General features: G+C 38.0%; 1 protein-coding gene across 1 annotated transcript; it reads left to right on the top strand.

The window, feature by feature from the left end:
- Positions 1-8,988: 8,988 nt before the first annotated feature.
- LOC145029810 (receptor like protein 21-like) lies at positions 8,989-15,187 on the top strand. Its single transcript, XM_078978269.1, has 8 exons — positions 8,989-10,095; positions 10,421-10,579; positions 10,673-10,747; positions 11,177-11,332; positions 12,081-12,239; positions 12,341-12,415; positions 12,488-12,634; positions 12,794-15,187. Exons 1-8 carry the CDS (start codon positions 9,579-9,581, stop codon positions 15,013-15,015), a joined length of 3,510 nt encoding a protein of 1,169 aa, XP_078834395.1. The 5' UTR covers positions 8,989-9,578; the 3' UTR covers positions 15,016-15,187.
- The last annotated feature ends 7,450 nt before the right edge of the window (positions 15,188-22,637 follow it).

Here is a 22,637-nt window from a genome sequence, read left to right as displayed (position 1 = left end):
ATTTTCAGTATGGTGGTTACTAGGTGTTTCGTGACTGGATCCGGATCCGGATCGGGCGAGAGTGATCAGGATGCCCCAGTGGCACCCGAGGTTATCGTCCAGGGAGAGACAGTGATGATAGAGGATCGGGTCAGAGAGATCATTCGAGATGAGGTGGTCGAGATTGTCTGGAGCCAGATTCCAGAACTGTTTGGGACTATTAAGTCCTCTATGATGGAGTACTTTGATGACATATATGCAGCCCTTGCTGAGACGGCTGCCGCGGCAGCTGTATCAGCGGCAGGAGGAGGAGTAGGAGCCGGTCGGGGTTTCCAGTACAGGGACTTTGATAACACGAAGTCACCTACTTTTGATGGGATAGAGGACCCCATCAAGGCCATGAGGTGGATTTCTGATGTAGAGGGGTGCTTTTTCACTTGTTCATGCCTTATTGACCAGAAGGTCAAGTGTGCCCTAAACCTGCTGAGGTCTAGGGCCAAGGATTGGTGGAGATTGTCGAACGGGTTGTACAATGATGACTAGAGAGCTGCTGTTACTTGGGAGCAGTTCAGAGATATGTTCTGAGCTTGTTATGTTCCTCAAGTCGAGAGGGAACGATTGGCTTAGGAGTTTTTGAGTTTGAGACAGGATGGAGAATCAGTGATGGAGATCACCCGCATGTTTACTGAGAGGGAAATGTTCTGCCCGAAGTTTGCTTCCGAGCAAGCTTAAATGACTCGTTATCTGAGCATGCTCAAGACCGATATCTGACAGTTTGTGTCTACCCAGCAATGTGTTACTCTTCTGGAGTTACAGGAGGCCGCGAGGCGGCGTGAGTTGGAGATCAAGCCGCAGTTGAAGGAGCAGCAGCAGGCCCGACACAATTGCAGCCGACGCCGAAGCGGTCCAAGACCACCAATACCAGGTTTGGAAGACAGCCAGACCATACTTGTGGAAAGTACGGAAAGGCTCATTCAGGGTGTGTCGATCAGGGAGTGGGTGCCACTAATGTGGCAAGCAGGGCCATTTGGCCAGGGATTACAGACAACAGACACCATCTTCCAGGGTCAGGCTTTATTACCATTTTGAGCAGGTGGGCCATATGAAGGCCCAATGTCCATTATTAGCCGCCAAGCCAGCGAAGACTCTGACGCCGACCACTTTGAGGATCGCAGATGGGAGGCCAGTGAAGGCGGAGCCTCCAAAGGCTCAGGGTCGTGCATTTCAGCTTACGATCGCAGAGGCCAAGGCAGCATCGGATGTGGTTGCTGGTATGTTTCTATCATTACCTTATTTATCATGCCTGTATTATGCTAATTTGTTGTACATGTGTTAGGTATGTTCTTAGTGAATTCATTGCCCTCTTTGGTTCTTTTTGACTCGGGAGCGAGTCGGTCTTTCGTATCCCAGGCTTTTAGTAGGGAGTTTAGCGTGCCAGTACGCGAGCTGGAGTGTCGGTTTCGAGTCTCTATCGCCAACGAACACGGGGTTTCTGCTTCTTCAGTTTTCCGAGGATGTAAGATGGAGATCTTCGGAGTGTCCTTCCCGATAGATTTGATTATGATTCCCACGAGGGAAGTATGTGTGATCATGGGGATGGACTGGCTTAGTCGTTTTGGTGCCATGATAGATTGCGAGGGCCAGAGGATGGTAGTTTGAACCCCAAGTGGGGGAGAACTGATTGTATATAGGGAAGGCACTAGAGTGGGTTCGGGATTATGTTCGGCTGACAGGGCTCGACAGTATATTCAGCACGGGTGTGTAGGTTTTCTGGCGTATGTGGTGGATACGTGAGACAGGGATCAGGTTTAAGTTTTCCGAGGTTCCGGTAGTCAGGGAGTTTGTAGACGTGTTTCCGGAGGAGTTTCCAGGAATACCTCCAGAGAGGCAGGTCGAGTTTAGGATCGACCTGGTGCCTGGTGCGGCCCCTATCGCCAAGGCGCCGTACCGGTTGGCACCGCATGAGATGCAGGAGCTGTCGTCACAGCTGTAGGAACTGCTAGGCAAGCAGTTCATTCGACCTATCAGTTCTCCATGGGGAGCACCGATTATCTTTGTCAGGAAGAAGGACGGATCGCACCAGATGTGCATTGACTATAGGGAGTTGAACAAGTTTACAGTAAAGAATCGTTATCCAAGATTGACTTGAGGTCAGGGTATCATCAGGTCCGGGTTAGAGATGAGGACATGGAGAAGACCGCGTTTCGAACTCGTTATGGTCATTACGAGTTCGTGGTGATGCCGTTTGGGCTCACCAACGCGTCGACAGTGTTCATGGATCTAATGAATCGGGTCTGCAGACCAATGCTTGATCGCTCAGTCATAGTTTTCATAGATGATATCTTGGTGTATTCCAAGACCAGGGAGCAGCACGAGGAGTACCTTAGGGAGTTGTTGGGAGTTCTGAGACGAGAACGGTTGTATACCAAGTTCTGGAAGTGTGAGTTTTGGTTACGAAAGGTCCAGTTCCTCGAACATCTTGTTAACCAGGAGGGGATTTTGGTCGATCCGGCCAAAATCGAGGCAGTTATGCAGTGGGAGGTTCCGAGGTCCCTTTCGGATATCAGGAGTTTTCTGGGGTTAGTAGGGTACTATCGGAGATTCATTTGAGACTTCTCCAAGGTTGCAGTACCCTTCACTCGTCTGACGAGGAAAAGGGTGGATTTTCGGTGGGGCCCTGAGCAGTAGAGGGCGTTTGAGACCCTTCGACGGTGTTTGTGCGAGGATCTAGTTTTGACGCTCCCCGAGGGAGTTGAGGATTTTGTGGTATTCTGTGATGCGTCCATCACAGGGTTAGGGGCGATCCTCATGCAGAGAGGATGAGTGATAGCTTATGCATCACAGCGGTTGAAGCCACATGAGACGAGATACCCTACACATGATCTGGAGTTGGGAGCGGTGGTTTTCGCTCTCAAAATTTGTAGGCATTACCTGTATGGGGTCAGATGTACCATATATACGGACCACAAGAGCTTGAGACACATCATGGACCAGCCGAATCTGAATATGAGGCAGCGCAGGTGGCTGGATGTAGTTAAGGACTACGATTGCAAGATCCTTTACCATCCTGGTAAAACGAATGTGGTTACGGATGCTTTAAGTCGCAAGTCAGCTGGGTCTTCCACCCTAGCAATGTGTATGAGGATAGCGGTGGATTCTCTGCTTGTGGGATTGATCAGAGACGCACAAGTTGAGGGCATGAGACCGGAGAACTGGAAGATGGAAAGGATCAAGGAGAGAACGCCCGGTTTGTGAAAGATAGTCGGAGATTATTGACCCTATGCAGTCGGGTTTGGGTTCTGATGTCTGGTGGGGTCAGATAGACAGTTATGGAGGAGGCTCATAAGTCTTATTTCTCTATACACCCGGGGGCCACCAAGATGTACCAAGACCTAAGTTTGAGTTATTGGTGGTCGTGTATGAAACGAGAGATTGCTTGGTATGTCGAGGGGTGCTTGACCTGAAGGCCGAGCACCAGAGGCTGCATGGTTTGCTGCATCCTCTCGAGATTCCCATGTGGAAATGGGAGCAGATCACGATGGATTTCATTACCAAACTACCAAAGACGGCAAAGGGGTATGATGCCACATGGTTCATTGTAGATCGACTGACCAAGAGTGTCCATTTCTTGGCAATACGGGAGAGTTCTTTGGCCGAAAAGCTGGCCGACTTGTATGTTCATGAGGTCGTCGCTCGCCATGGGGTTCCGGTCTCCATTGTTTCGGACCGAGATGTTAGATTTACCTCCCGTCTCTGGCAGAATTTCCACGAGGAACTGGGTACAAGGCTACACTTTAGCATATCGTTTCACCCGCAGACCGATGGTCAGAACGAACGAACCATCCAGAATCTCGAGGATATGTTGAGGGCATGTGTCATTGATTTCGGTGGGAGTTGGTATTCCCACCTACCTCTTGCGGAGTTCGCCTACAACAACAGCTATCATTCCAGCATTGGCGCCCCGCCTTTCGATTAGTTGTATGGGCGGAGATGTCGCATTCCAGTTTGTTGGGGCGAGGTCGGACACAGGGTGATGGGGCGGACGGAGGTAGTATTGCAAACTACCAAAAGAATCCAGCAGATCAGGCAGCGATTGCAGACCGCCTAAAGCCGACAGAAGAGTTACTCCGACAGACGTCGTTCTGAGTTAGAATTTCAAGTGGGTGATATGGTACTCTTGAAGGTCTCACCCGAAGGGTGTTATCCGCTTCATTAAGAGAGGGAAATTGGGTCCCCGTTACATTGGGCAATTCAGGAACATTGTCAGGGTCGGCAAGGTGGCTTACAGTTTAGAGCTATCGTAGGAGCTCAGTCGGGTACATAGCACTTTCCACGTCTCGCAGTTGCGAAAGCGCATCATGGATCAAGAGGCGGTGGTATCATTGGATGATATCCAGGTTGATGAGCGCTTAAATTATGTGGAAAGGTCGGTGAACATTCTGGAAAGGAAGAGGAAAGTACTGCGAAACAAGGAGATACCATTGGTGAAGGTGCAATGGGAGCATCTGAGAGGATCCGAGTGGACGTGGGAGCCGGAGGCTGAGATGCGAGAGCATTACCCGACATTGTTTTCCTCGACGAAATTCGAGGATGAAGTCTAGTTCAAGTGGGGGAGAACTGTAACGCCCCGATCTTTAGATCCTTTGGAGTTAAGAGCTTGGAGTTCAAGAAGTTGGAGCTAGTTGCTATTGTAGATCCAGATTCTTCCTTGGATTGGCATCATTTTGAAGGTAACAAGTTGTTACCTTGAGTCCCCTTTGATTAGAACCCCTCATGGTTGGGTTTAGATCCCTTTTTAGGGTTTTGTAGTGATTCTATGTGTTGGGTCAAGATCTGGGGTTGCAACCTCAGATATGGGCTCCTTTAGCCTCTCTTTATCATAAAGTTTAGTATTTTCCAAGTTATGACCTATCCCATTGCCGTAAGCCACTCCTTTTAGCTTGTTTTGGGTCATATCATCTTGCATGCACGTAAAATTTGCAACTTTACGTGATAATCATGCCCTAGAAGCTTAGATATGTAGTTTGGAGCCTTTGCATAACTTAGAAAGCTTATGTATGGATGAAGGATTTAAGGTACTCAGTGAGTCGCATGGTCGACTTGGCGACTCATTTGAAGATGGTCATGGACTCGACGGCTTGGATGAACAACTCGGTGAGTCTGATGAAGATTGTCGTAGACTCGCGAGCCTGAAGAGTGGCTCGGCGAGTCGGTTAAGGTTTCCCCAAATTGTTAGATGTATATAAACTTGTCGGGTTGCATGCGGGAAACCTCGACGAGTGGTCTCAAAGCTTCAATCGCGAGCCTTAGGAACTCGACGAGTCACTCTGGTGACTCGACGAGTGGGAGAGTATTACAGAAACTCGGCGAGCAGCTGAGGATGCTAGACGAGTTAAGGTCAACATGGACTGTTGACCTTGACTGACGACTTTGACTTTGACCATGAGTTGACCCATTGACTTTTGAGGACATTTTTGGAAAGATTGGAGATTTACGAGTTTGGTTCGTAATAAATATAGGTGGTGGTGTTCATGTCAGTGACCCGAGAGTTTGAGCTTATTCCTGCGAGTCAGCATTGCAAGGTGAGTTATCCTCACTATACTCAAGGGTCTAAGGCACCAAGGCCGGCCCTTTGAAATGTATCTGGTTATGTTATGCTGGAATGATATACTAGATCGGTATCCTAGAGGGTATGATAATATTATATGACATGCGGTATGAATTGTTAGACCGGTATCCTGGTAGATAGGGGGACATGATGAGCTATGTGGTAGGATCTGTTAGATCAGTATTATCTGTAGACTGTTATGTGATTATCTATTAGATGTGCACATGTCTATTTGGTGGTTGAGGTTGATCTGCTTCGTGCGGAGGCCAATAGACCGGGGCATTCCAACCTATTGGTTGAGGGCCTGGGGTATTCCATATCGAGGATGATTGGACTCATAGTGTGTTGGCATTCCAACCTGTTGGTTGAGGGCCTGGGGTATTCCAACCCGATGGTTGATTGGACCCATTGTATATTGTGTTTATGATAATATGTATATTTGTGAGTATGGGTATTTTAGAGGAACTTACTAAGCTTTTGGGGCTTACAGTTTCAGTTTATTGTTTCAGGTACATCAGGGGATCGAGGCAAGGCAAAGGCGTGATCGTACCGCTCATCACGTTTTGTTATGTATTATGGGAAAAACCCTGATAAAGACTATTTTGGAAACAAATTTGTACTAACTATTGGTTTTTAAAATGTAATTTGGCTTAAATTTTATCGGTGTTATATGTTAAGTTTCCAAGCTTAAGCATATGTTTTTCTTTTCGATTTTTAGTTGAGATAAAAAAAGTGAGTTATGAAAAAAAGAGAAAAAAATTGAAAAGATAAAAAGAAAAAAATTGAAAAGAAAAAAAGAGAAAAAGATGAAAAGAAGAAAAAAAATTGTCAAAAGTTGTCGAGAGAATACGAGTTTGCAAAAGTATGCATATCATGCGAAGTGAAGAAATAAGACAAATTACCAAAAACCAAAGGCTTAGTAAGTCAAGTTGTATTTTTATTTCTTGGTTATTTTCGTATGTATGCTTGGAAATTTAATAAAAATACATTGAGGTTAATAAATTTTTTCGAGGATTTATTCGGAGGGATGCAGAAATGAATGTTATTCAAAATGAATGACGAACGTGTATGGGGAATGTGAGTATTTAGAGTCTGTGTAGTAATTATGATTTTAGACCCAAATATATAAATTGAGGTAAAACGTAATTGATAAATTTAATTTTGGGTTATTCTATGTGATATTGGTGGACAAGGTTTTGATGTGATGTATTACCATTATAAAGAAATTAGTTTTTCTTGAGGACAATCAAAAGAAAGTGTGAGGTTTACTATTGCTATATATAGTCATATATTCTAGGCAATATATTTATGTTAGTAGCTGCATTTAGTGATTGTTTTACTATAAATAATATTTAATATGTTCATATTTTGTTTTTGTAGCAACAAAGATATTCTCAAGGAAAAAGGAGCTAAAATGCTAGGCTGGAAGCTAAGGATTGGAAGCAATCATTGAAGAGAATTATACGTACAAAACGTACTTGTCACATCGTGTTAAAATGCATGCCACAACGTGGTGACGTGTCAAATCATAGAAGCTTCCCGGATAATTTGCATGGTAACTTGGAGGCTGCGTGAAGAAATTAGCACCATGACCTTGTAAACCATATGCCACGGCGTGGTGGTGTAATTTTAGCAACCTTATAAATACGACTATTGGTCAGATTTTGAGAGAGGGTTGTATTTTTTGCGACCAAAGGTGACCAAAAACCTCTTAGAAACCCTAAGAAGGCTAGTGATCAATTGAAGAGCAAGAATTGAAGAGATCGAGATACAAAGAACACGATAATCATTCAGTTTACTTACCTAAACATGTTTACTGAAGTTTATATCGCTTTTAGTTGTTTTTTTGTTCTTGTTATAGGTTAATAACCTCAGACTTCTGTTGAGCATAGATGATCCTTGATACTATGTGTTGATTTCGATATTAGTGGATTATTTTGCTTAGTTTTTACTTGTGTTTGATAAATCGATTATCTAGCATATTAAAATTTTGATTTAAAAAAGTTAACAGACAAAATGTTAAAGTTTACATTTTTGGATAAAAATTACACAAGATATCTAAAATTAGACCATTTTTGCATTGTAAAATATTTTTGGATCAAAACCATATAATTTAACTTTACAATTTTTTCAAAATTAAAAAACAAAGTTTATTGCATTTTTATATAATAAACTAGTTTATAACCCGTGAGAACCACGATTACAAATAAAATCTCAAAACTATTAATTAATTATTTTAAATAACTTATTAATTAAGATATACTTTATTAGTTATATATAAAATTATAATCGTTAATTCAAATAAATACGTAAAATTATATCATCCTACAATTTGTATAAAATTTATTTTATTGTAATTTGTATAAATTTTTTTTATGTTTTATTCTAATGTTATTAATTTAATGTAATTAAAATGAGAAATTTTAAATTTAAAATGAAAATCAATAGATTGACTAGTGACATGATATTAATTAGAAGACATAAAATGATGACACATGACAAAAAAACTACCATTATCATCATCATCTTCTATAATAAATGAAGATCTATTTTTCCACATGTCAATCTCTCATGAATTTTAATACTTATCATTTTATGATATTTTTAAAATAAATAATATCTACATGTCAAATTCTTAGATTTTTCAAATTTTAAAATTAAAAAACCACATAATATTCATATATTTATATATATAAAGTATTAAATATCATAAATATGATATTAAATTGCAATTGATATATTTCTTTATTTATTATTTCAAAATTTTATTTAAATAATTAATTATTATTTACACTTTAATATTTAATTTCTTCTTTTAATTAATCCGGTTGATAGATAAGTTTTACACTTAATTTATTAGAATACGAAGATTTGGTTGGTAACCCATACTTTAAGGGGCTGTTTGTTTTTTGTGTGAAGATCTGCGCAACCACTTTTGTCTGCGCCGCGCAGACAACGCGCAGACATATGCCCTCGCAGATTGTTTGTTTTTTGGAAGTGCGCAGATCAGAAAACGTCTGCGCGAGGTCTTCCTGGCGCAGACATGGGCCACTGTCTTCAAAGGTCTTCAGACCTTATTTTAACCTAAACAAAAAAAAAAAAAAAACATGGCCACCGTGCAGTTTTTTTTTCTTTCATTTTTTTGTTAAAAATACATTTTTAATGTTTATAACATGAAATTAAGTTTAAAAATTCAATTTATTTTAACGGCCCGCAGATGTTAAAAACAAACAGTCTTCTTATTGCAGACTGCAGACATTTGGTCCACCTCTTCTGCCGCAGAGGCTTGCAGATGTGGTCCGCAGACTGCAGACATTTTGACTTCAAAAAAACAAACAGCACCTAAGTTTCATAAATAAGGGTAATACTTGTTTTTTTACCGCACCACCAAAACCGGCTTTCCCATTCCCATTTCCCTTTCTCGTTAAACCCCTCCGTCTATCCTCCAGATCTCCCCTGCCACACACCCCTCTAAATCAAGGGCCGGGACCTGTACCATCGCCGTCGTCGGTGAGTAGTGGTGAAAATGATTATTTCGTTAGGGAAGACGAGGAGTAAGGGAGGTGAAAGGTTAAATGGGGGAAGGGCCTACTTATCAGGTTAGGGTTATTGAAATTTCAAATTCACTGAAGTGCGTTCCAATGTCGGCTACTGTGATCTCTAGCAAATGCTCTCACTTGTCTGTTTACCAGAAATTGAGGTGTTTTGTTTTTGTAAGAGTTGCAAAAAAAAAAAAAAAAAAACCAATTATATTCTATGTGAATACGGACTTAAGTTTGTTGAAAAGTCATCAAATGTTGTGTCATGAATGTTTGGGAGTGTATCATACTCCAAAAGGGTCAAGTTGAAGGAGTGGGCGACAATGGAGTAGATGGAATAGCGTTTTGTGTTGAATTTTTACCATTGACTTGATGACTTATGTATGGTAATTGACTATTAACTTGAGGACGCGGAAAATTATGTAATCGATATTCATTTCATCACTAATCAAATGTTTTCCAAAACCAAACCTAACAGGAAGTTTAATATTGTGAGTGTCTCTACAAAGCCACCATTAGCTACTAAAATGGAGTATTCGGGTTTGAATAAGCATAAATCAAGGTTACGTTGGTTGTTGATGTTGATGATGATACATATTCTTATGGTCGGGCAAACACAAGGTGATTGTATAGAAGAGGAGAGAAAGGCACTACTCCAAATCAAAGCCTCCCATATGAAGTCGTATGATTCCAATGTTGACCATTTTCTCCCTACCTGGGTTGATTATGGCAGTAGAACCTCGGGGTATGATGGTGGTAACTGCTGTGATTGGGAGAGGGTCAAATGCAACACAACCACCGGGCATGTAACAGAGCTTTCATTTTACAATTTAAGATGGGTGATAGACAATAATATGGAGTTCGGGAACAAGTCGTGGCCATTGAATGTCTCCTTGTTTCTTCATTTTAAAGAGTTGACAAGTCTCAATTTGTCACATGATTTTCTTGATAAAGAGACTATGAAGATAGGTACAACATGATTAATTGCTTCAGTATTTCTTTCACATGGTTCCAATGTCATATTTTTTGAGCAAACATTCGAGTAAGTTGACTCTATTTGAGTTCATAAACACAACATCCAACTAATTTATGCACTCAAAGAGGCTTGTAAGGTAACTTAATAGTTGGATAATATATTTCTATATATAAAAGACTAAACACAAGATTTCATGTGTACTTCAGATCCTGCAATTTATGCTACAACTTTTTAGTATTTACCAATGTTGCTCAAAAAGTTGTCCTTTCAATATCAAAAGGCTAGGTTGCTTGTGTTAAAGAATTTTATGTTTTGCAGGACTTGAAAGGTTGTCAAGTTTGAAGAAGTTGAAGGTACTAGACCTTAGTGGGAATCACGATATCGATAACGACATCATTCCATCATTGAAGACACTCACTTCACTCAAAATCTTGGATCTTAGCGACACTAGCTTGAATGGAAACTTCCCCATCAGTGGCACGTTTTCGTCTTTTCATGTCTTCTATTAAGTTATCTTGCACAAATGCCTGTTTGGAAGATACTTACACCCAGCTTTTACATGAATTGCAGAATTTGCAGCTTTGAAGAACTTGGAGGTGTTGGATCTAAGCTACTGTTACTTTAATGGTACCTTTGAGATTCAAGGTAATGAATAACATCATCAAAATCATCATGCCAATATAGTCACCTTGGATTCATACACAAATCCCCCTTTTGCAACTTTACAATACAATATACAGAAGAATGACTCTTTCATGTGCTGAAATTTAAAGTATTACCTTTTCTTTTCTTTGGACAAAGAAAAATTGCAACGAAGACTTAATTATCTGGAGATAGTACTACTACAATACAGTGATACATTACAATCAAGTCACTTGGTTAGATATAATAGTAATTATTTTAACTTTTAAGGGAGGCATAACAATATTAAAAGCATGGATATATATATATATATATATATATATATATATATATATATACACACACACACACTTGTATATGTTCTCCTAAACAGCTTTGTCATTCTATCAAACTAGAGCTTATAAATCTGACTGCTTAAATTCCTAAATGTAGGTTTTGAGACGGGTTCCATATTGACGAAGTTAAAAATTTTAAATCTTGGGAACAACAGATTTGATGAAAGCGTCATAACATCTCTAAGTATCCTTTCATCACTTACAAACTTGGATCTTAGCTACAATCAAATGTGGGGATCATTTCCAGCTCAAGGTACGTGCTATGACTTGACTATATATATTTCATCCTAAAGTTGTTGGAGTATCATTTTTAGATCATATGAACTTAATTAATTTTATCTTGTTTCCAATTTAGTGTGATGCATGAGAACTTATATTTATAGAGTGTTTGTGGATGCTGTCATGTCTGAGCTTCACTCGTTGAGGAGTACAAGTGTTTGCAATTGCATCAGCGTTGATGTCAACTTGTTATAACCTGTATTAAAAAATTACCTATAAAAGGCTGTAATCCAGTCCTGATGCTCACCCCTACTTACAACATATATATTCAATATTATCTTGTTTTTGGTTTAATGTGATTCATGAGGACCTATATTTTTATTTTAGATAGTGTATGTGGGATACTGTCATGTCTATGTGTGGATTTCACTCATTGAGGATTATAAGTGTTTCATTTGCAATTAACTTAATTAACAATGAGTTGCAACAGGGAAAATTGAGGCCACCTCATTATAATGATAAGTAAAGACTAATGAGCATGCATAATACATGATATATATGTTTCTCTTTTGTATGACTAACCTGGAGGAGCCTGATTTACTTTTTATCCCGTAGATTAGTGACACACCAAATAACCAAGGTAAACGAAGATTTAACTTCTCATAGCCATGGTAACTTGTGAATAGTGATAATGTTCTTGAAAGCTAATGAATCATAAACTCCTCCATTGTAACAAACTTACAAGACCACGATTTCTCTATTAACTCCCTTTCTTTTTACAGCTTGTAAGAGCTTATCGAGATTGAAAAGGTTGGAGAATATAAATCTTTCCTATCACAATTTCAACAAGAGCATCATATCATGCCTAAGTACCCTTCCATCTCTCAAGATTCTTGATCTTTCATATTCAACTTCATTGGGAAGTTCTTTTCCTTTCCAAGGCATGTCTATCTCAACATACTAATTTTCATCTTCATTGTCATTTATAATTTTCCATTTTTCTTTTTGTTAATTGTCTGACATGTCTCTTTTTTTAATTCAGAATTTCATGATTTGCCTGATTTGGAAGTCCTCCTCTTGAGAGATAATGGTTTCAGTGGAACACTACCAATAGAGGGTAGTATTTTTTCTTCCTTCCCTTAATTTACAAAGTTATAATTGGTTGAACTTATTGAGTTTCTACCATCAGCTTTTGCATCTTTCCGCCATCTGGAGGTCTTAGATTTGAATGGCAACAATTTTATTGGGAGCATTCCATCAGCAATACATGCATTATCTTCCCTAAGAGCTCTCTCACTCGCCAACAATCATCTCAATGGCTCATTACCGGATCATGGTAAAGCATGCAAAATTAAGTGTCTGGATTATCGCTATTGCCCTTAAATTTTGTAGTGTTAGAACAAATGTACAAATGCAATGTTCTTATAGTATGACCATAAGCAGTGCAAGTCTTTATATTTCCTTTAGTGTGAGCACATTCTTTCGCTTTTTCCAGGTTTCAGTGAGTTGAAGAACCTCCATGAACTGGATCTTAGTCACAACAGGCTTCATGGAACTCTGCCTCAATGTTTGAACAATCTGTCATCTCTTAAGATGTTGGATATTTCTTCAAATCAATTATCAGGGATATTTGTGGCATCGCTCATTGCTAATCTCACATCTCTCGAGTACATTGATATCAGTCATAACAATTTCGAAGGTCTGTTCTCGTTCAGCTCCTTCTCCAACCATTCAAAGCTTGAGGTAATTCTGTTTTCAAGCGATAGTGAGGAATTTGTGGTCGAAACAGAAGAGCCTACAGATTGGATCCCAATGTTCCAGTTGCAAATTCTTGAGCTATCTAATTGCATTGTGAACATGCCTAAAGGACAAGTTGTACCTGGGTTTCTACTTCACCAGCACAAGTTACGGGAACTACACTTGCCGCACAATTCCTTGGAGGGACACTTTCCAAGTTGGTTTTTAAAAAATAATACGAATCTGGATGTTCTTAACCTAAGGAACAACTCCTTTGGCAGTATGCCGCTGTATAGAAATGCTAATATGAAGTGGTTGGATATGTCTGGAAATCACATAATAGGTAATCTTTCCGAGCATATACCAAAGTTCTTTCCCAACATAATTCATTTGAATTTGTCCATGAATGGTTTAACCGGTGCTATCCCATCCTCAATTAGTGAACTGAGTAAACTATCGATGCTGGATTTATCTGGCAATAAGTTATCAGGAGAAGTACCAAAGGGAATGCTCACAAATATATCTGGATTGCAGGTATTAAAACTATCAAAGAACAACTTGCATGGCCAGGTACTTTCAGGAAATTTAAGCTGGGGTAATTACCTCCGAGGGCTTTACCTAGACAGCAACCATTTCACAGGGAAAATTGGAACTGTTAGCCAGGGAAATCTGGAAACTCTGATTTCTATGGATATTAGCAATAACCTTTTTACAGGTGTGATCCCTGATTGGATAACCAACATCATGGGATTAACTCAACTTGTGGTGAGAAATAATAGTTTCAAAGGCAGGTTTCCTTGTGGAATAGCACAATTCTCTGTTCTTGATATCTCACAAAATTATTTCTCTGGGCCCATCCCATCCTGCTTATTAAAATTTCAAATTTCAAATATGCAGCATCTTCATATGGGTTCCAACAGATTTACTGGATCGGTACCTAAATTCTTTCGTAGTTTGACTATTATTTTGACTTTGGACATCAGCAACAATGATTTGTCAGGCAGGATTCCTAAATTTCTTGGCAAACTATCCACTTTAAGGATTCTTCTTTTGAGAAAAAATAAATTTAGTGGTTCTATTCCAAAGCAGTTGTGCAAATTACGTGATGTGAGTTTGTTAGATCTATCGAATAACCATCTTTCTGGTTCAATACCTAGCTGCCTTCAAAACATTACCGGGGGGCATGACCTTGCTTTCATAAAAAGAGGCAGATGGGGATTTGGATTTTCCATTGAATCCTCTTACCATTATGAGAGTACTAATTTTGGGTTTCGTCCGTCGATCCCCACTACTGAAACAGTGGAAACACAAAACGAAGTTGAGTTCACAACAAAAACGCTCTTTCTCCACTACAAGGGTGACATCCTTGATTACATGACAGGATTGGATCTATCTAGTAACAAACTTACAGGTGAAATTCCACAAGAACTTGGGTTGTTGAGCCAGATTCGGGCTTTGAACCTGTCTCACAATCAGCTGACTGGACCAATCCCAGTGAACTTCTCAAATCTTGCGAATATTGAGAGCCTGGACCTTTCTTCAAATGGATTGACCAGCATAATTCCATCACAACTGGTTCAGCTGACTTTTCTAGAAGTTCTTAATGTTTCTCACAACAATCTATCGGGTAGACTCCCAGAAATGAAAGCACAGTTTGGGACCTTTACAAAGGCTAGCTATGAAGGCAATCCACTTCTTTGCGGACCACCGCTGGAGAATAAATGCACGATAGAGCCACAGGTAACCGATCCATCTCTTAAAGAAGAGAGCTCTGAGAAATGGTATGATATTGATATGGTGTGTTTCTATGGAAGTTCTAGTGCAACATGTGTTGTGTTCTTGTTGGGATTTGTCGGGCTTCTTTACGTCAATCCTTACTGGCGCAGAAGGTGGCTAGACATGGTTGGAGAATGTATGTATATATGCTATTACTTCCTTTATGATTCGGTAAGGAAGCCTTGTATGATCTTCCATAACTAAGTCCCATTGACGAAGATGTGATGAAATAAACACGAGCATGCTTTTCATATCTATTTATATTTTTCTGCTTTGATATATGTATAATGATGCACAAGAAGACCCTAATGATTATTGAAAGTGTTATTTTCCCAGGAAAATGTGACATTGCATTCACAGTACAATATATACATATTACAATATTAGGCTACAAGGGTTACATCGACTAACTAGACTATACAAAGTAATGGGCTATATAAAATACATACACTAATCTCGTACAAAATGAAGGTCAATCTCTATATGGTTCATGCGTTGGTGTTGTACGATTTGATAATTAAACTGCACTAACATTATTGTAGTATGCAATGGTTGCTTTGTTGAGATGTGAGTGAAGTTCTCAAAGAAGATTTTAGTTGGGGCAAATTGAAAGGAGTTTACTCAGACAACAACCATTTCATAGGGAAAATTCGAATTAAGAGCGGTGAGGAAAAGCTTGAACATTTAAGCCTTTTTTATATTAGCAATAACTTCTTTATAGGTTTCGTCACCCGTCGTTGGTTGGATAAGCAAAATCATTTGGTTGAGTTGGTTGTCTGAATTTGTGAGAAATAACACTTTTGAAGGCCGGTTTCCTTGTTGATCAACTTCATGGACATAGGTAACAACTTGTAATTTAACAAAGGTTTTGATTATGAACATAGGTACCAACTTGTCGGGTGGGATTCATAAATTTTTTGGTGATCTATCTTATTTAAGGATTCTTCTTTTGAGGAAAATGCTTCTATTCCCCGGCAGCTTTCTCAGTTACGTATTGTTGAGTTTCTTAGAATCCAAATACAATGTTTAATGTACTGAAAAGTAATACAAGGCAAGCATGAGCAATCCATAGAGAGACAAGGTTAATTTCTATACCTCTTTGTGTAATCCATGGATTATTCTAGACAGTTTAGTGGAATGCTAGCAGGATCGCAACCTGTATGTGTTTATGAACGATGTGTTCACCCGGTGTACTTCATCCCCGTCATGGTTACCTTACTGACATATATTGCTAAGGAATTCCCTAAGCAACATTGTTTTCCCGATGATGATCCTTAGGATAGGTCCCTTAAATTAGATACTTTATGGACAAAAAGTGAGGATAATGAGAACGGGTAACCGGGTTGAATAATTTGATGAAATTAAAAAACTTAATTATTGTGGGTTGAAAAAATCATATGTGCTCATCAGGTTCCCAAGCTTAACCCATTCAGTTTATTATATTACATCTAGTGGCAAAAGTGCACATGTGTGATGATCAGATGAGAGATATTGATTATAGGCCATTAGAATAGATGTTTGTAAGGTCTGTACTATTTATGTTTATGCGTATGTATTGTATTGACGATGACACCCAATATTTTTAATATAATTATAATACCTTTCTTCGGAAATGCTTTGATAAAATCTTTATCATGTTTTTTAGAACAAATTCCGTAACATTATTTTTCAAAGGATACTCTGATTTTAAATAAAGCATAAACAAATCGGTCTTCCCTGACTGTGAAATTAGGGATGTCACAGTTGGTATCAGAGCATTAATTTAAGCAAATTAGGAACTTGTAGGATTTCTAGACTTAAATTTAGAATGATAAGCGATGATTGTGAGATAAGTGTCTGCTATACATAGGCACAAGCACTAGCTTATTTTAGGAATGATGCCTAAATTACTTTTATGTGCTACATGATTTATGATACTGTTAGGGTGCAAAGTCACGCTTGGATTTATTTGTGTTTTATCCACTTGTATTGTGTAATGAGTTGTCTTTCCTATAAATAGGAAGTGAGTGACACTCATTTATGTAATGAACACTTTAAGAGCATTAGTTTATAGAGAGAAATTGCAAGACCCATTTTTACTCTTTCTGTCAATACTAATGAGAGCTAAACCCAGATTTATTTACTTAATGTGTTCTTGATTTTGTATGATGATTCACTAGATCTTTTCTAATTCTGCACATGCCATCATAATCAACAACACTACAATTGGTATCATAGCGGGTGTTCTTGGTTTGATCAAGAATTGATCCATGGTGGCATTCTTGATTTGGTGATTCTTCATTGTGTTTTGATCTTCGTGTTATTGAGAGTTTAGATTCTAGAAATCGAATTCATCATTGATTCTATTCATAATTTGATTTTCTTCACTAGAATTCAAGTGCTTTTTGCTTTCTCTCTCTAGAAAACTCATTCAAAATCACTTTCTCTCTCTAGAAATTTTCAAGTTCTTATGATCATGGTGGATTTGTCATATGATTCTTGGATTGTGATCATTGAAGATATCAAATACAAATTCAATGAAGATCAATTTTATGGGTTGATGTTAAGCAAATTGATTTCAATGGGTAATATGGTTTCTTTTGGAGATTTGAAGGATGATAATGGAAGCTTGATATTTCAATCACTTTGTAAGATTATATGGTTGAATAAAATTGCATTGTCCATATTAGTCTGTAGTAGAAATCACAAGGAAGGAGAAGAAAGAGATTTTTTTAATAAGAAATATATTTCTCTAATTGAAAACCCAAATGACCTTCGTGCTCTTAAGTTTGTTGAAGTTCAAGACTATGGAGTTCAATGTGATGTTCTTGATGTTCTTGAAGTTCATGACAAGAAGATTCAAGTTGATTCTTATGAAGATGCAAAAGTTTTTTGCTCGATTGGAGTTCAAACCGATGATATTTTATGTTCTTGTGATTCGTTTGATGGAATGATTCCTTATCGGAAGCCGGTGATCCAAGAAATTCATAAGTATCAAACTCCAAAAGATTTGATTCAAACTTATAAAGTTGAAGTTGTGGGAAGTGGTTTTGTTCATGAAATCAAGTCTTCAAGATGCAAAAGATGAGAAAGAAAAAGAAGAAGAAGATTAAATGGAAGAACAAGCGGATTTATTCAAAAAAATCTTCAAATGTTGTTGTGAATCCGAAATCCATGAAACAAGATGTTCTTGGATCGTTGAAGAACACGAAGAACGAGTTGTACATCACGCATAGTGGGTGGTACAATGTTTAAATTGGAGATTTTCTCATTCTAAAAAAAGAACCAAGATCTTCTAAATTTGTTTAGTTCGTTGCAAATGGAACTCGATTTGTCAAAAAGGTATCTCAAATTCTCAAACGGATTCCAAAACACACATGATTTTAATTCAAATGTTGCATTTTTCATTTTTGATTGACTTGCCTCATTGGATCAAATCCGTTTCAACCCCATTGTGTGATCCAATTATTTTTGTTTTGATCAAATCACAAAATCAAAATTATTTTCTATCATCTCAATTTTAATTGTTCATTATAAGCCCATTATGTTGAATACATGTTGTTGTTCATCTGATTTATCATCAAGCCCAACTTTTGTCAGATATTGTTCATCTTTTTATTTTGAGCCCAAATCATATATTCAACTGTTCGAAATCGGGATGAATGTTGATAACCGGAACGAAGGCCGACTCACGAGTGGTATAAAATTGAATTTGAAGAATGAGCCTCTTGATTTCGGCTAAGGTGTTCTATCCGAGTTAAGTTGATGATTTGGAGTTGGATTCAAATTTAATTCCTATGTTTTTTATTCTCTATTTCAGTCGATTTCTAAGAGTCAAACACTGAAAGTCAAAATTAACTTTTGATTGAAACGTTGTGACTGAATCGATAGTGAAATCAAAAGTTGTTTTTCTTTGGAGTTGATTCAAGAGGATTCGTTCTTGACGTTTGAAGAGTAATCGGATTTAATACTTGATCTGCTTTAGGAACGAATGTTAAATTTTGATGTCTAATGGTTACTCGATTTTGACACAGAACGAAGGTTAAATTTCGATGTCTAATGGTTACTCAATTTTGACTGGTTAATGAATATTGGTTGAAATTGAGTTAAGTATTGGTATTTCGAATGTTGGTCTCTAGCATCTGGGTACTTAATTTTGATCGATGTTGTTTACATCAAGAACAAATGTTGGGATTCAAGGAGTTCGACTGATTTTTAAATCAATCTCTGTTAGTTGTTTGGAATCGAATGTTTGTGATGTTGGAGTCAAAACTGACTTCGACTAATGAAGCATTGGAAGTGGACGGTGTTTATAGGGAGTAAAATGGATGTATGTTTACTTGATTTTGAAGTCAAACTCGAGATGGATGTTGTCGATCGACGATTCAAAATGGGAGCATCGATAGTTTGGTTTCATATTGATGAACTGGAAAACGAAATGAGTTTATTTGAGTAGCGATGATAGATAGTTGGGTACGACCTGAGACTAATAAATTGAGGGTTTGATATCGAGTCATTGTTGATGAAAAACGAAGTTGCTGTTGATTATGATTTGGTTGATTATTTCTAAGAAGCGAAGTCAGTGATATTGCATTTGATTTTGTGGTTGCTTGGATGTCGATAGTCGAAGATTTCGATGGTCGACGATTGATGCACACCAGTTGAAGAAATTCGATTTGAGGAAAAAGGAGTTGATGCTATTGATAATGAAGATGTGGATGATTTTGATTTCGATGTATTTGGAATTGATGGATTGATTTTGAGGAAACGATTTGCTGATGTTAAGTTGATGTTGACGCAAAGCGAGGTTTTCTTAAAGTCGATGGAACAAGCTTGCTAACGAAGTCTTGTATTATTGATAGCGGAGGGCAGAATTTTTTCTGTTGATGTCGATGATTTTGGAAGATCTGTAATAACGAAATGTCGATTAAGTGTCTGAATGATTAAGAGGTTACTACCCATCCTTAGTTCTACAATATGCTAATAGCTTTAACTTGGTTTTATTTCCATGAGTCGAAAAATATTTAAGATACATATTCATTACTATAACAATTACAATCCAAACACCTATAAAATTAAGCATTCTGCTTTCAATTCTTTGTATGTTTCTTGAACTAAGAACATCATAAGCAAGGTTACAAAGAATCAAGAAAGTGAATTTTAGAAACGGAATTCATAATTTAAAGTGACAGATCATTCAAGTCAAACGGAATTCATAAGCAGCTGGTTTGTACTGTACCTAGTGTTGTTGTCTGCCGGTCTCACCACCGGGTTACCCAATAAGTCTGCCTGCAACTTCACTTAAGCACATAATTAAGCTCTACAAAAACTAATGACAAATTAGATAACCAAGAACACAGGATCAGGAACAAGTAAACAGCGTAGGTGGAGTTAACTTGTGCAACCAACTCATCGATTTAACTGGAGGAACGAATGATTCCAAGACTCTCCCTGTGCCATTGCACTTTGCAGGGAATCTTTCCCGAGCTTAAAAGCTAAAGTGTTTGTTTTAACTGAATTATTTCTTCACCTGTTTGAGAAGTATATAAGCACTTGTTTGTAAGTGTTTTTCGCCTCTCATTTTGAACAAGATTGACCCAACATTGCTGCATGTTCAGCCCCTAAACGTTGGGAAATTGGGATTCCAGGAATTAGCCATCCTTTAATTTCTTACGTGACCACTAACCTTGAAACTGCTTACAATTTCTAGTAGAATGGATTTTGTAGAATCTTTAATTAATGTTTCTAATGTTTGATTCATCCCAATTAATTAAGTTTTTTCAAATTCATAAACATGGTTTTTGATGCATTAGAGATATATATTGGTGACATGTAAACCCTTATCATACAACCACTTAAATTCGAGAACCTGCAGGAGGTAATGGTTCCAAGATGTATACATCGCCTTTCTCAACAGCTGCTTTCACAGCACGGGTGAAGTCAACTTGTGCAACTCTCTCTCTCTCTCTCTCTCTCTCTCTCTCTCTCTCTCTCTCCCCCTCTCTCTCTCTCTCTCTCCCTCCAAGAAGGCTGCAGAAACTCAAGTACAGTGTGCGATTTCTATGGCTTCTTCGAAATTCAATTGGGCGATTACAGACAAGTCAAAAAAAAAAAAAAAAAATCTCCTTTAAATTGCCTACATTTTACTACGAACTGCTTCTGTATAGAGGTGAAGTGATCATTGTGGCAGACCAAGTGTTTGATTAAAGTCCTCAAAGAACTCAATTGTGTGTTTTGATCAAGAATAGTGGCTGATGATCATTATATACACGACCAGATATCTGGAAAACCTCAAGCCGTGTATAAATAATAGCACATCAATTTAGGGGACAAGACACACAGCTGTATCAGACACTTCATCTAGCCCTGGGGAGAAAAGATACGGTTGTAGGTGTGAGTTTCCTAATCCGTGGAAAAGAAACATTAGGAAGAATATTTTGGAAAGTGTTTTGGCAAGCATAAAATTCTGTTAATCTGAAATAGAAATGGTTCACGATTACTGGGACTTTTTTTCAGATAAATCATTAAAACTAAAACCCTGATGGTCTTTGAATAACGAAGAATATTTCAATTTCAGGACTCTTTTCTGTTTTCTGTTGCATCAAAGTTCTGTCAACCTGAAATCGTATGTTGGTTGGTGTTTAAGGTGTAAAAGATGAAACCAACACCAAATTTCAAGTCCTCCCACCATTTTGGCTGCGTTTGAACTGCTTTTTCCTTCTTTTTGATTGATCAGCACTTTTGACTGCTGATTCTTAATCTTTCATTAAGGGGGCGTTGTGTATTGGGTAAGAAGACATGAGGAGAAAATATGACTTTCATTAGTTTGTATTTATTTAAAAAAATACGTGTACCAAAATAGTTTTGTATTTTTTTAATTAGCTTGTGAATTAGTTTCGTATGTTTTCAATATTTTTGTTTATTACTTTGTATTTATTTTTAAAAAGAAAATTGAATAGGTTGGGAAAGATGGGTTTCCATGTGTTGTGAAACGAATGGAATGGAAGCAAGATGCGAGAGAAAAACTAATTTGGCATGTGGATATCCTCCACATTCCACACTTAATCAAAGCATAACTGGTTCTATGGCTTCATCAAAATTCAACTCTGGTGATTAAAGGCAAGTCCAACTTGTTTTTTGCTCATTTGAGTTGCCTATGTTTTGGATTTGTTTCGGTATGTAAAATGGTTGGAGTTTCATGTTGCACACCAACAGTTTGATTAAAGTCCTCAAAAGAAATTAAAAGTGTTGTTAGATGAAGAACAAGGGCTGATGAGCAGTTTTTACACAGACATGTATTTGGTAATCATTACCTATTAGACAGGTAATAGTTTCTGCATCAAACACAGGTGGTACAGGGGATAATGCTAAGAAGTATATTTAGGTGATTCTGTTTAGATGAAGGGTAGTTTAAGTAAAATATTATCACCCATTAAAAGTAAATAGTCTAAACCACTTGCTTTTGTATATTCTTCAAAAATTAAAATATCAGTACCTATTAGATTTATGGTTTAAATCAGTTTACCTATGAATTGGCCTTTAACTTGTAAATATTGTTGGGGTACCAATGTAAGAGATCAAACTGTAGGTGACATTTTTTAGAAAATAAACTTGAAATGAAGTATGAAAATTAACGCAAAAGCGAAATGTATAATCTTTTTGGTACGGGTTACTTTTTTGAATTCTGTGCGTAGATAGAAAATTATATTAGTTACACAGGTCATTATCTTTGTGAAATTGTTGGGCCATTTGGACTCTTAGGAATAAGTGTGTATTTAGCATTTCTGAACCCAAAGCTGGGGACCACTTCAATAGTATGCTTTCCAGTTCGTTCAAGTGTATATCTA

This window comes from Lactuca saligna, chromosome 1 (assembly GCF_052625555.1).
Source record: "Lactuca saligna cultivar CGN05327 chromosome 1, ASM5262555v1, whole genome shotgun sequence".
Classification (NCBI taxonomy): domain Eukaryota; kingdom Viridiplantae; phylum Streptophyta; class Magnoliopsida; order Asterales; family Asteraceae; genus Lactuca; species Lactuca saligna.
The sequence above is the reverse complement of the archived record's forward strand: the minus strand, read 5'-3'. Positions and strand labels throughout refer to the sequence as shown.